Source organism: Hydra vulgaris, chromosome 07, assembly GCF_038396675.1.
Source record: "Hydra vulgaris chromosome 07, alternate assembly HydraT2T_AEP".
Taxonomy (NCBI): domain Eukaryota; kingdom Metazoa; phylum Cnidaria; class Hydrozoa; order Anthoathecata; family Hydridae; genus Hydra; species Hydra vulgaris.
The window spans coordinates 3,337,501-3,353,615 of NC_088926.1; the positions used below are offsets into that span (position 1 = coordinate 3,337,501).

Consider the following 16,115-nt stretch of genomic DNA (forward strand, 5'->3'; position numbering starts at 1 on the left):
ATATGTATATATTATATACATATATATATATATATATGTGTGTGTGTGTATATATATATATGTATATATATATATATATGTATATATATATATGTATATGTGTATATATATATATATATATATGTATATGTGTATAACATATATATGTATATGTGAGCGCTTTACCACTACACCACTACCGCATATATATGAGCCTAATATTTTTGATATTCTTTGTTTTATGTTTAAATGTAAAACCAATGTAAATTCATTCCTGATTTTTTTCCATAATTTGAATTTATCAAAAGATAAAAATAAATACATTTTATGCAATAATAATTTTATTAAGCAGCCCATTTTTCAAACAAATCTTTTTAAATTTTGTATTGATTATCACGGACCATTCTTATAGAATAAAATAGTTTTAAAAAATTTTACTGAGGGTTTTATTCATCAAAGTAACTACTTTTCTTTTAAACGAAAGCTTAAAGAACATTTTTACAATCAGAGATTTAACAATATACTTCTGATATTTTTCAGTGATCTTTCTTTTTACCCTCTATTTAAACATGAATTTATAAAAGTTATATATGTCTCATTAACAACTGTAATCTACATATATAATAGATATAACGCATCCTGTATTTATAACAGAATATTTTAAGTTTCTTACTTCGTTAACTTATTTTTTATCTTGTAAATATCTTATAAATTTTAGCACAAACATTTCTTAGCGGTACTCGATGACAAGACCGTATGGTCTTCTACAAGTCTCCGGGTTCTTTTATTTTTTTAATAACGATCTTTATATATATATTTTTCATTATTATATATTTGTATTTTAAATATTGTTAAGAAATGCTTATTTAAAACGTAATAAAAAGAACAAAAAATAAATAAAGAAAGAAAAAAGTAAAAGAATAAAAAACATAGAACGTAAAATTTAAGTTCAAAGTAATTTAAATTAGTTTTGGAGTTTTTAATAAAATAAATTTTCCTATTATCTGCTTACTAATTCATTTCATAAAACATAAGTCTCTCCATCATAGATTGTAATATGTAAAAGCAAGTTAAAACCTTATTTTTTATAAAAAGGGAGAAGTGTTTAGGTTTTAAGAAAATTGTTTTCTTAAATCTTTTTAAAATTTTTTGATCCTGTAAAAGTTCTTTTGATGTAATACATTTATAAACATAAATTAACATAAATTAGGTTTGCAAAAATCTTATTGGCAGCTGATAAAATCTATCAAGAAATCGTTTATTATCTTTATTTTAAATATTATATTAAATACGTAAAAATTAAAATAATTACTGATAAACAAACAAAGTATTATAAAAAGTTTAAAATTGTTAATAAATTATAAGAAATTATAATCTTTTCCAAATACCGAAGTTAAATTCTATAACTTTTGATATATTAGTTTTAATGATTTTTAACATGGTTCAAAATTAAATTTAATTACACGACACTTTAAAATACTTCCAAAATATAAATAGTTTTCAGACTCCTGTAACAAACAAGATCTTAATAATTACACACATTAAAAGCAAAGGGTTATAAAGTATTTGTAAATTTTTTTTTTAATATTTATGAAGACTTTGTTGTTGTAAAAAAAGCGCCTATTTTTTTAATATAATAAGCACTCTATTATATTGGAAAAACTGTTATAAATAGTTTACAATAATACTTATATTTACGCAAATTATTTCTAGTCTATACTTAACCTTATAAGGAAAAATGACTAGATATGCGAGAACTCCGCTGAATGCAAAAATTTTTATAAAAATTTTTGCATTCAGCAATAGGCAACACAAAATATTTGCGGGTGGCTAACATTAACAAACTATCAGTTGCCTTTCTGGCGAATGACCAAAAGTGCGAGTGTATACCCCTGTACATATATATATATATATATATATATATATATATATATATATATATATATATATATATATATATATATATATATATATATACATACTGCATTAGTTTTTACAGTTCCTAATATTTTGTTACTTTATTATTTGTTGACAAAAAAAGTTTTATTAAATACTTTTTTTTTAACTTTTTAGACCGTGTTGTTGATGAGCAAAGTTTAACAGAAAATTTTTCCAAAAGAGAGATTCAATCACTTGTTGAGGAAGAATGGGTAAGTTTTTAATTGGATAAATTACTGATTGGTTGGTTAGGGGCATTTCAAATTATTGTTATTTTAATTATTGTTATTATAATTATTTGTTAATATATTTTAAATTTATTTGTATTTATTATTTATATATCTATTATTTAATAACTTTTAATTTTTCTATTCTTTTTGTTTATTATTTAACAAAAAAATCAACAAATTTTTTTAAAGTCTGAATAAACACACATTATTTACATTAAATGTGAAAAATTGGATGTATAGACTAGCAGGACAATGGTAACCTCATAGAGAAAGGATCTGAATTATAGAAAATTTTAGATATACTAGACTGAGCTATGAAAGCCCACAGAGAGATATGAAACATTTCTATTAAAAAAACTTTTTAAATAAAGGAGGATAAGTAATAAAAACAAAGAAGAACAAACAGATGTTCAGAATAAACACAGATATATTTTAAGAAAAAAAAGCTTATACAAGTATTTGCATTTTTTAAAAATAATTTATGTTGGGACTAAGGAGCTTTGACTATTTTCCGTACAAGACTAATATACACATATATTACGATTTTTTTTATTTGGCTTATTGCTTTTTTTTTATTTCTTCATATTTAATATTTATATAGTTATCTTTTCTTATCTATAATGTGTGATGCTTTTAGTATCTTCATAGCATATCACTTATGAGGTTTTTATCACTATTAAGCATTACAGGCCCTCTTAACCATCACACAGACTCTATCTGAGTCGCCACGGCTTGAAATATAAACCTATTATTCTATATTAGGTGTATGTATGTATATATGTATAGGTGTAGATATATGTTAAAATGTTAGTTACTTAAGTTGTCATTTTTCATACATATATAATTTTTTTTTCTTCTTAATGTAGTTTTTTGACGTTTGAGGTTGTAGTGGTTTCGTTTACTGTTTTCGTCGTTGATTTTAACCTGTTTGTTTGATTGGTTAGCAACATTTGATCTAGGTATCTATGACGGCATTAGACTTAGTATGGTTTTGTTGTTATAATTTTATGTACATTTCTATAGCTTATCAGCTTGAGTTTATTTATCCAATATTTATCCAATATTTATTCAATATTTATCCAATATTTAACCAAATTTATTGACTTGTATTTATAATAAAGTTTTATCTAAGAGTATTTATTACATTGGTAGTGAAGTTGAATATTTTTTAGTTTTCTATTAGTACATTTTAATTTTTATTATTTTAGATTATTGTTTATACTTTTATCTATTGTTTTTTGTCATTTTTTGGTTATTTTTTTTGTTTTTATTTTATTCTATTTATTTATCTTAATATATATATATATATATATATATATATATATATATATATATATATATATATATATATATATATATATATATATATATATATATCACTCTTATAATCATAATTATATATAGCTCTATTATTCAGTAATATTGAGCACTGTAACTTGTACAAGAGACTTAGTATTATTACATCAAAGTGCTTAACCTCAAATACATTCTATATATCGATATCTATACAAATATTTGCTCCGTAGAGTTGAGCTCTTTACTCAAGTTGTCAACCCGATGGATAAAATAATTTGATTATTCAATAAAGAACATTTCAATACCGCCAGAAAAAGACTCTAAATTAAAAAAAGTAAACAAAACGGAATTACTCTTAAAGAAAATGAGATGAAAAGCGTTCTTTTTTATTAATAACAATCCAAGAATTAAAGACTATATCAATTAAACAAACTACGGAATTAAATCTCCTATATGTCTACCACAAGTAAAAGAAATGTCATTCTTCGAAAAAGATTTAATTAATCTTATTAAATCAATAAAGTTTTGAGACACGCAACACTTTTCAAATTTAACCAACCATGAGGTATATTAAAAAATTGAAATAAGTGGATCCTCTAACTGTTTTTTCACTTTGAAAGACCACAAGGAAAACTTTGTTAACAACCCATCTGTGCGCATTTTGAACCCTTCAAAAGGACGAATAAGACAAGTAGGACGAATAGGGCGGTAGGACGAATTACTAAAGTAATTTTAACAAAAATTAATTGTAATCTTAAAAATAAACTTTTTTTGAATCAATGGCAAAGTAGGCAAAATGTTGTAGACTGGTTTAAAAAAATTACTAATAAGCACTTATACAAATTCTTAGTTTTTGATGTTAACGATTTTTACCCATCCATAAATGAAAACACCCTCAACAATGCTATGAATTTTGCTGACCATTTTATCGTTATCAAAAGCGAAGACAAAGCATCGATAAAGCATGCAAGAAAATCTCTTATCTTCAACAACAATGAAGCATGGATTAAAAAACGAGGTGGGTTATTTGATGTAATGATGGGGGCATTTGATGGTGCTGAAGTTTACAAGTTAATAGGTATTTTCATACAGTATCAAATTTCACAGCATTATAATAAAGAAGATTTTGACTTTCGATCCCCACCAGGGATGTGGTGGGGATCGAACTCGGAACCACTCGCTTATGAAGCGATAGCTCTACCACTACACCACTACCGCATCGACCTATATCGTGGTGAAGACTTTCCGTATTTAAGAACAAAAGCGGTCAGCAAATAGACAAAATCAAAAAGCATATAACACATACTTTTAAAAGAAACAATCGTCAAATCACCATTCAATCTAATTTTAAAATTGTTAACTACCTCGATGTTACGTTAAATATAAATAACAATACGTTTCAACCATATTTTAAACCTGATAATCAAATAAGGTACAAAGATTATCTTCTATGTCAATTAATGAAATATTCTTCAAAAAGGCTGTTCCACCGTATGAAGAGGCTTTAAAAATATTGGAATACAAATCAAATCTTACCTACCAACCACAATTAATCTCAAATCAAAATCAACAAAAAAAGGCATCGTAAACATAATATTATTTGGTATAACCCTCCGTTCAGCTTAAACATCAAAACAAAAATAGGAATCACTTTTCTAGTCCTTATTGACTTACATTTTCCAACCGGTCACAAGCGACATAAAGTATTCAACCAAAATTCTATTAAGATCATCTACAGTTGCATGCCTAACCTAAAATCTATTATAAATTCACATAATTTCAAAATTGTGCACAACAAAAATCAATTAAAAACCAACCAATGTAACTGTGTAGATAAAGCATTTTGCCCTTTGAACAATCAATGTTTATCTAACAAAATTATCTACCAAGCAACTGTAAGTTTTAGCTATCATGATTGTAATAAAAAAGTATATTTTGGCATTAGTAACACACCATTTAAAATAAGATACACAACCATCTCAAATCATTTGGATCAGTTAAGTTAATAATTCTTCTGTTGAGACAGAAGAATTATTATTAAGATTTGATGGAAAGTGTGATGGAAAGAGGAATAAAATAAAGTCATGCAATGTAAAGTAAAGAATGAAAACACTGAAAAGTGGTCGTGAAAAGTGGCAGAGTGTGTAGGAAAAGAATAATATTGTTTGTACAGTTTGTAAACACAAAGGAGGAGTTCACAAAAGGTGTAGTGGTATGCAAACTGCACTTGGTCTGTTTTGTTTTTTTTTTTGTTTTTTTTTGTTTTGTTTTTTTTGCCTCAACAGCAGCACCTTCTGGAGTAGCAGGACTTTCTAAATAAATTTTTTCAGTTTTCAGTCTTAATTAATTGTTTCAGACCAATCACAACTTATTAGGACTAATTACCTGAGCGCATATATATATTATGTATATAATATCTTAGAACTGCAAAAAATACTTTATTTTGTATTTTAAATAATCGAAAAAGACTTTTGGATTGTAGGATTTGAAGCAAGGCAACGTACTTCAGAAATGCTGCAAGCTAACCATTTATATGTGTGTTGTCTTACAAAAATTTTAAAACTATTTAGTTAATAAAAGGCTTTATAAAGGGTAAATAAACTTTTTTAAGAATTCTTTCCCTGTCGTTTTTTATTGTGTATAACACTTTTATATATGTTATGTATTTTTTAAAAGTTAATATCTTAGATAAGCTTTTATAAAATTTAATTAACTGGTATAGTATGTAAACTTATCCTCTTTCTTATAATAATTTACAATATTTCTAGGGGTTATATATACCCTCGTTATTCAAGTAATATCAATATATGTTATGTATATAATAAAACTTCAAAAGTGTTTTATTTTGTATTTTTTGTATTATAAAAATCGAAAAAGGTTTTAAAAAAAATAAAGGTACCAGTGGTAGGATTTGAACCAAAGCACTTTGCATCAGAAACTCTATGAGTTAACTACTTAGGTCACCAAGTTGCATTCTTTGAAACCACTAAGTTCTTTGAATCAAAGTTAAGGAGATGTTGCTGCAATGCAGTTTTCAAGTAAAACTGTAAAACTTAATAAATGTTTTAATATGTTTAAACATTACATAATTTGAAGTTTAAATTAGTTAGATATTTGCATACACTTTCATTCATGTTTCCTTATAAAAAAAGTGCTGGAACTCTTTCTCGTCATTACCTTGGTTGCTATAGCTGTCAAATGTTCCATGTCGAACATGCTTGAAGGGACACTAACTAATTTCAGCATTATAATATATGTTCAAGGGTCTTGGGGAACCCTGAAAAGTATTTTTTGTTCAAAAAATTTTTAAAACCAGTGTGTTTTTTTATCATATAGAACACATTAAAGGGGTAGCAGCATATATATTTTTCAAAAATATTGTTTTTTAGTTTAAAGCTATATATATATATATATATATATATATATATATATATATATATATATATATATATATATATATATATATATATGTTGTTTATAAATAAGTCAAGTTAATAAATTGTTTATGAAAGAATAAATTAAATCAAGTTAATAAATTATTTATAATTAATACTAATTTAGTGTGATGAACCTGTGCTTGATTATTCAAAATCAATACCTCGCTACAATGATCATATTTTAAGGAATATTCTTCGCGAAAACCCAGAATGGATTACTGAAGTATTGTATTTTAAATTTCTTTTTTTTGTTGTGATTTTTAAATTTTAGGGTGTTGAAGTAATTATTTGGTTATAAGGCAGCACAATTTATAAAGTTGTTTTTTGCATTTTAGCATTCATAATTTTTTCAAATTGTGTACAAAATTTTTTTGTCAGTAATTTTTTTTTTTTGCAAACTTTTATATATATATATATATATATATATATATATATATATATATATATATATATATATATATATATATATATATATATATGTATATATATATATAATATAAGCATTAAAACATATACGGTATCATACTATTTATTTATTTTTTTTACCTGCTATTTCAGCTTTTATAGTGAGAGCCATTATCTAACTAATAAAACCGTGTTAAAAGAACGAAATAATCATGTAAAATAGTAACAAATAATCATGTAAAATAGCCTCTTTAGTAGTAGTGGCCACTTCACTTTATGGAGATAAATATATAATAAAATGTATTTTACACAATACAAAACAAAACATTTATAAAAACAAGTTATAAATGTTTGCATTTTTTTTCTTTAAAAGTTGCCATTCAAACACGAATCTCTTCTAATCAATGAAGATGCAGGGAGATTAACAGCAATTGAAAAACAAGAAGCAAAACGAGGTAGGATTCATTATTTTGGTGATTCAGCAATTTATTTATATAGTTTTTTTGCTGTTTTTATAATTTATTTATTTGTTTTCTTTAATTGTTTTTCTCTTTTTTTTTTAATTGGATAATTTATTTATGTTTACATACATCAGCTGAAAAATAGGTAGAACATACAAGAAATGCTGTTGACTGTCGATACATCGGCTGACTAATAGGTAAAACATGCAAGTAGTGCTGCTACAACAACTGAAACAGCAAGGAGTGTTGCTACATAGACTGAGGGTTTGGCAATCTATCAATTAAAAAAATTTTCTTCTGGTCTTCAGTATTATTTTGTTTAAAAAAAAAATTATATATATATATATAGAGAGAGAGAAATGTTTGCAATTGTAAATGTCATAGAAATAATCATAGTATCATAACATAGTATTGTACCTGTAAGTATTACTTTTACATATATACATTCATACAAACATACATTCATTCATATTTACATTCCTATATTGTAACTATAGCAACCATTACAAAATAAAAAGAATAAGAAAATAATAGAAAAAAATAGTTCAAATATAATGAAAAGAATAAAATAATCTAGAGTAAATTAAGTTTCCTACACATTAATGTATATCGTTATTTGAAAAAAACGTTTTTCATATAAACAAGTTTATTTTTACCTGCTTTTACAAAATTTTGTTTAAAATTTAGTTATGGGAATTTCCTTAATTTTAACAATTATCTAAAACAAAACATTTTTTAATTCAGCTAAAATGCTTAATAAAATAACTTGTATTGGGATTGAATTTTGAGTATTGAGTTTTCCGTATCTAATGGTTTAAATGCTTGTTTTAAAGAGAAAAATATAAAAAACTTTACAGCTCAATAATTCTAGTCAATAACTATTCTCGTCAAAATATTTTAGCTAAATTACAGTAAGTTGTATGAGTAGTACAAATCTTGTAATAAACACTCGGAAAAAAAATATGAACACTTAACTTAATAAAAAGGAAATCAATAACTAAAGGTTATTTAGTATAACATATCTAGGGTTATCATTGTTCTGGTTTTTATGTGGGAGAGTGCACTGTTTAACTCATTAAAATTAAAAATTTTATTTCATTCTCCTATGGAAAAAATAGACAAAATATGTATATACATGTACAGTAGGTTGCATAAATATAGAGTCACTACTTTGTTTGTGTGAAATTTTTGTTTTTTTCACAATTATCTTTGAAACCAACTAATTAATACGATTAAAAGCGTATTAAATGTCTTAATTAATTGATTCTCTACCGAATGGTATATAATTGAAACTCGTTAGTTTAACCAGTCTTGAGTAATTATTATTTTAATTAGAACATACCTATATTTCTAATGTTGCAAAAATATAGAGTCAACTAAAATTTAACGACTTAAGTTGAAATATCTATACAAAATGTTATCCGAGTGATCTAAAGTTTAGTGGTTGATTTCTTTGGAACTATATAAACGTTCTTGCAAAAGTAAAATAAAATTATCATTTTTATATCTTGAGTTATTCGCATTGTTAATTATTTGTTAAAGTAAAAAGATAAAAATAGGCAGAAAAGCTGTTTCAGACATAGTACTATGGCAAATTGTAGGTCTGCTAAAAGATAAAACAGAAAGCCAACGAGAAATAGCTCAAATGTGCAATGTTTCTCCTAAATGTGTACAAACAGCGTTGAAAAACCACAAGCTACATAATGATGTCAAAGATTTACCAAGGCTCGGTAGGCCTTTAAAGTTAACTTCAAGAGACCAAAGTTATCACTATCGAAAGGTTAGACCCTAAAATTTCTTACTGCAGACCCTAAAATTTTTTTTCTCTATCTCAGACGCTAAAATTTCTTACCGCAAAAATGCCTGGTAATGTTAGTATTAGTAGATGGACTGTATGAAGATGTCTAAATAAGAAAAAGTTAGATTGCGTGTCTCAGATTGCCTAAAGTGGTGTAGAGAAAGACTTCACTGGTCTGTAGAAGCCAAATTCATTTTCAGCGATGAATCCAATTATGAGGTGATAAATCGCAAGTCAAGATTAATCATCAAGAGGCTGGCTGATGAAAAGTTCAAAGAGCATTTTTGAGTACCAAGGATACAAGGCAAAGGAGGATCAGTTGGAATATGGGGGTGCTTCTCCCATAAAGGAACAGGGTCATACAACATTTATAACGGCAGAATTAACTAGTGCAACTTCAAAGAGACCCTCGAAAGTAAACTTTTGCCAACAGCTAGAGTTTTTTACAAAAGTCAACAACAATGGATTTTTCAGCACGTTGGCGCTACAGCTCACATTGCAATCTTGGTTAAAGAGTGGCTTGATCAGAAAAACATTACAGTCATGCCTTACTCAGCTCGTTCTCCAGATCTAAATCCCATTGAGAACATTTGGGCTTGGATAGACAAGAGATTGGTTAAAGAGAGCATAACCAGTGTTGCGCAATTACAGCAGGCATTAGAAAAGCTTTGGAAAGAATTTCCAAGACAATTATGCATCCGATTAGTTGGGTCTATGCCTAGACGTGTTCGTGCATGTGTGAAAGTTCGTTTATATATATATATATATATATACACACTGCGACCATTTTCTATAGACGCATGTGGAATATGTCTTAAAAACCTACTTAACTTTATTTTTATAGTGTATTTCAATAAATTATAAATAAAGTATCAAAAAATAATGAAAATTATCAGAAAATAATATCAAATTTGAAGAGGTTAATCATAAATGAATTAAGTTCAAAAGATAGCTGACTATTTTCTATAGATGCATTTTTTAACAAAACTATCCAAAAAAATGTTTTTATCACATTTTTAGTACTCGATTGGACCTCCTTTGCGCTCAATTACTTGATAAATTCGTTTTGGCATACTTTCCACCAAGTTTTCCAGCACTTTTGGCTCCATATCCTCCCAGCATTCTGATACCGCTACTTTTAGCTCTGTCACAGAGTTATATTGCTATTGGTCAGCATAGATATGTCTTACATTGATTCCCCAGATGTTTTCAACAGGATTCAAATCTGGACTGCAAACAGGCCACCACATTAGGTCAATTTTTTTAGCTTCAAACCAAGCTTTAGTCTCGTTACTAGTGTGAATGCTAGTGTTGTCTTGTTAAAAAACAAACTTTTTGCTTCGATATTTGTTTTTAAATGGAATCAATTATAATTTTAGCACATTAATGTGTTCAGAACTTTTTATTTTGCAAGATGTAAATGCTAAATTTAACTTTCCTGTTGCACAAAACCCGAGCCAAAGCATCAAAGATCCACCACCGAAATTCCTTGTCGAAAAATATTTGGGTTCTTTCCTCAAATCACACCAGTAGCCACTAAAACCATCAGGCCCATCAAGATTAAACTTTTTCTCGTCCGAAAAAATTACCTGGTATTGAAAACAAAAATATTCAGCTATTTAGACATCTAACGTGTTCATGAGAATTTAATTTAAAATTTCTTCAAATTTGGTGCTTGATTCATTTTTGACCGTACAATGTGTGGGATGTCTTTAAGAACTTTTCTAATTGTCTCCTTGCAAACATTTAAACCCAAATCTGACTTAATTGTTTTCAAACTTTTTTAAGAATTTGATGCGAGTCGAACAATTCTGCGTTTTTCATGGTCTGAAACCCTAGATTTCTTTGGTTTCCTCTTGATTGTTGCATAATCTGTTGGATTTTTCAAGAAATTACAGATAATGTGATCTGATCTCTTCAATCTTCTAAAAATTTCTTGATTTGGAACTTTTCTCGATGATAAGCCAATATTTTACCTTTTTTTAATATCAGTAAGGACCTTTCCTTTCAGCATTTGGTTAAGTTCAACTTAATTTCGACTCACAAATTAAAAATACTACAGAATATAAGAAATTTGCGACAAAACTTGTAAAAGCTTTAGTGCGTCTATAGGAAATTGCTCGTCAAAACTTTAGTGCGTCTATAGAAAATTGCCACATGAATATTAAAAATTTAATTGTTTTAATACAATCAAGACAATTAATAATCAGATGCATAATGGATCATTGTTTTACTTATTCAAAAGTACCGTTAGAACAATTTTACTAACACTGCAACACTGTAAATCCGCTAAATTCTACATGCGTCTATAGGAAATGGTCGCAGTGTTTATATATATATTTATATATATATATATATATATATATATATATATATATATATATATATATATATATATATATATATATATATATATATATTACCAAAATCTTTCTTGAGCACAAAATGGATAATTATTTTTATATAAAATCAATTAAAATAATTTTATTATGCTATTTTTACTAAAACCAATTATAAAAGTGGTTAAAGTTGAACAAATTTCTAGTAAAGCAATAATAAAACAAATAATATAAAGAAAAAGATTAATGATGATTTAGACTGTCACACAGTGGTCACACAGTGGGTCAGAATTCACTTTTACTGAACAAAAGTAATAACTTGTCATGTAAAAAAGATTTTGGGATCATTTTTGCACCTGTTTACTAATTTGAGGGTTGCGGTTTCAATAATGATATTATTTTTAATTTTGGGTTGCTATGGATACCTAAATTGCTTAGCAACCACATATTTTATTAACCATAAGAAATATAAACTGGACAAAAGTAATTACTTTATCTGATTACTCCCATAATCAGATAAAGTAATAAAAACACATACCCAATTACTAATTTTAGGTGTTTTTATGCAGTTCCATGGCTCTATTTTTTATTTTATGAAACTACTACCTGATCAATATAAAAAAGAACCTAAAGCTTAAACTTTTTTGTGTATTTTGTGTAAAAATTTTGATTTAAAAATATTTTTTAAACCAAATCTCATATATTCTGATAATTGTAAAACAGCTTTAACCTCTTTTTCTTTACCATCTTGGTGCAAACTAAAACCTAGTTTTTAAAATAAAAAAATTAGTTCTGAAAAAAAAAAAGATGGCGCCATACTTTTTGTCTTTGTTTTACTACTTGAAGTATCAAATTTAACTTAGGGTCTGCCAGATTCTATATTTAAAGCAGAGTTATCTTTATCAATGAAAGCGGTTTGAAGAATATTCTTATTATTAATTACAAATTGAACCTCGGTACCGGTTCATTTTCTGTTTGTTATTCTCTTCTAAATGAATTTTAGAGCAGTTGCCAACTTCATAAAAGATGAAATTAGACTAGTTTTTGTAGTCATGTTATTTACAACTGCATCTAAAATATTAGGATTAGCTAAATTCAAGTTTTCTTGTAATATATATGAATAAATATCAATATTTTTCATGTTTTAACTATATAAAATTATAAGTTGCATTTACAAAATCTTATAAAAGGTATTTTAGAATGTATTAATGTTAAAATAAGTGTGTAACACGAATCTAGTCTTACTGAAACCCAATTATTATATAACCACTTAAAATAAAATACATACAATATTTTCGCCACATAAAATCAGATACATCATTTAACTTGTAAAATTCATTATTAGAGGCCATGCAGATATCCGCAGATTATAAACCAAATTTATATTGTTAATATATATATTGAACAATGTATTTCAAGTCTCAAATTGCTGGACCACCTTGGACCGCTAAAGTCTTTGACTATATAAGTGAAATTTTAACTAAAAAAAGTACCTCAAATACGTCGTCATTTAAAATCATTTTATTTGACACTTACATGCAAAATAGTGTTGCAATGGCTCATTTGAAAGACAATACTTGATTTTATTAAGTTATGCAATAAAAAGAGAGGTTTCAAAATTATTAACTATTTTATGCTTATTAGTAGCATAAAAAATATCAAATTAAAAAAAATTTAAAGAAAAAAAAGCTTTTTGTTCTACAGCTTAGAAACACATGGCATGATAATTATGATAATTATATATAATTATGATAATTATACAAAAATATATACATTTTTTAAAAGCTGAATGTTTAAGCTGTGGAATGGTTTTTTTTTACTTTTGTCCACCACCCGGCCCACTGTGCATCAGCGTGTTTCTCTGCTATTTAACTTGTTTGTTCATTTCCTTAATATTAAGATCTCTTTTAAGATATCAGTAGAGGATAGAAATTTGTATTTATAGAGAGATAAGTTGTTGCAGTTGTTACAAAGAGTAAGTTGTTACATTTAGATAAAGATTCAAATACATTGTTTAAAGAAATCTAATTATGTGATTGTTAAAGGGGTGTTTATAATATTTGTTCTACAAAATATTTAGACCAAATTAATCAGTACTTTTTAAAAAGCCAAATTTGCTTGAAACGTTTTGAGCATATCCCCCCTTTTAAAAAACTATGATTCAAATATTTTCACCTGGTTCCGTAAATCGTGATTTCCGTACCTAATTTTGTTATTTTTGATATTTATTATATTTTCTAGTATTTTTTAGATTTTTTAAATAGTTTTTGGTATTTTATTTCGTCATGTTTTTGTTTAACTCCTTTTGCTTTTTATAGTTCATGGCATTTTATTATTATGATCTTTTCTAGTTAAGAAATCTCAACTTTATTGAATTTATGTTTTTATCTTAAACTTTTTGATAACCTTTGTTGTAAGTATTTTTAAATGTTTCAAGATGCTTAAAAATTTCAATTAATGCAGAGCAAGTTTTTTTTGCTAACAAAAGAAGTATTCTTCAAATAATAGACTTGTTTTTCCAATTTTTTTTATATTGCAAGTTTTATTAAATTTTTACACATCTGAATTTTTATTAATGTAATCTTTTGATTTTGAAGTTTAAATTTTTTAATGTTTTTTTTTTACTGTTATTATTGTTTTAACTTATTAATAGGTAATTAGTAAGCTATTTTTATAAACAAAATTTTTTTTTTTTGAATTTTAGCTTATGAAAAAGAAAGATCATCACAAATGAATTGTCGCTCCTTCCCTCTTCAACCGTGGTATTCTACATTTAATATTTTATATAATTTTAGATAAGATTTCTGTTTAATCCTATTATATATATATATATATATATATATATATATATATATATATATATATATATATATATATATATATATATATATATATATATATATATATATATATATATATATATATATATATATGTATGTATGTATATATATATATATATATATATATATTTGGTTAGTTTTCCCAGCGACTCGCCCATCGTGCCAGTTCGGCCGTTTTTATGGCGACCACCCATTTACCAACCGCTATCGAACCCAAGTAGTGTTTTAATTCCAGAAATTTACAAAGATGTCTTAAGTTCATCGAATTTCATGCGCCAAAGAATGAACTCTACAAATGCAACTAAGCTTTCGTCAAATTTATTAGAATCATCAAAAAGTTCATCAACCAATCAAGATACGTTGTATGGTTTTTCATCATCTTACCCCGCGTCTTCGTTTGGTTCTCTAACAGATTGTACTTCAACGTTGCCTAGACATCAAAAAGTTATTATTCATGATACCTTATTAAGTAAAAATTTATACAGTGCGGAAAAAGAGGTTTCTAAAACAAGGGATAATTACTTAGCTTCTCCTATCAATCGATCGACGTTCTTGAAATACAGCAAAAAGTCTCCTTCGCATTCATTGTTCGATGAAGAAGTTTTAAATGCTGATGAAAGTATTCGAAATGCAATGAGTTCATCGCCTTTATTTACCGCGTCCCAGGATCATTATTCTCGTGAATTAAATAGCTTAAACTGGTCTGACCATGGTTATAATGATACACACAGATCAGACAATATTAAGAATGATTTAAGCGTAGCTAATTTGTTAAATCACTCATATTCTAATTCGCGATTTTCTAGGACATTACCCCAAGATATGGTTTCACCGGACAGCAGAGTTTTTTCAGATAAAGCGTTTTGTTCAAATGAATCTCAAAATTCAGTACCATTAAAAAATATTTTCGATTCTATCGAGGTTAGCCGAAGTACAAACCAATATAAAAATATTTGTTGTAGTGATGAACGAAGCAATAGACATTTGCTTCCTTTTCAGACAAAAGTTTCTTGCGACGAAGTTATTATTCTAGACGATTAAATAATTTTTTTTTTAAGCTTCGTTGTGAATGTAAATAATGAATTAACTTTAATATAAATACTAAACCTGTTTTTTAAACAGCTTTAATATTTAGAAATTCATATATCATTATCATTTATTTATAATATTATTATCATTATTATTATATATGCTATTAGAAACTTAATCTAGAAATATTTGTAAAGAAAGTTACACAATATGTTTTTACGTCAATATTAATGTCACAATTAATATAGATGTAAAAAGAGAACACAGAGTATTTGTCGAAGTTTTTTTTTGCACAAAAAAAAAAAAGAGTTTGTCAATTCTATTTTGAAGGTGCTAATGTTAACACTGTTTAATTTATTTTTT

The 16,115-nt window shown here is 26.2% G+C and overlaps 1 protein-coding gene across 2 annotated transcripts in view; it reads left to right on the plus strand.

Moving 5' to 3' along the window:
- Positions 1-15,842, plus strand: part of LOC100203008 (helicase ARIP4) — a 72,585-nt gene extending 56,743 nt beyond the window's left edge. For both annotated transcript variants that reach the window (XM_065800823.1, XM_065800822.1), the window contains exons 17-21: positions 2,053-2,129; positions 7,005-7,103; positions 7,659-7,740; positions 14,588-14,645; positions 14,861-15,842. In XM_065800823.1, the coding sequence (XP_065656895.1) occupies positions 2,053-2,129; positions 7,005-7,103; positions 7,659-7,740; positions 14,588-14,645; positions 14,861-15,764 (1,220 nt within the window). In that variant the 3' untranslated portion in view covers positions 15,765-15,842. The remainder of the gene's footprint in view (positions 1-2,052; positions 2,130-7,004; positions 7,104-7,658; positions 7,741-14,587; positions 14,646-14,860) is intronic.
- The last annotated feature ends 273 nt before the right edge of the window (positions 15,843-16,115 follow it).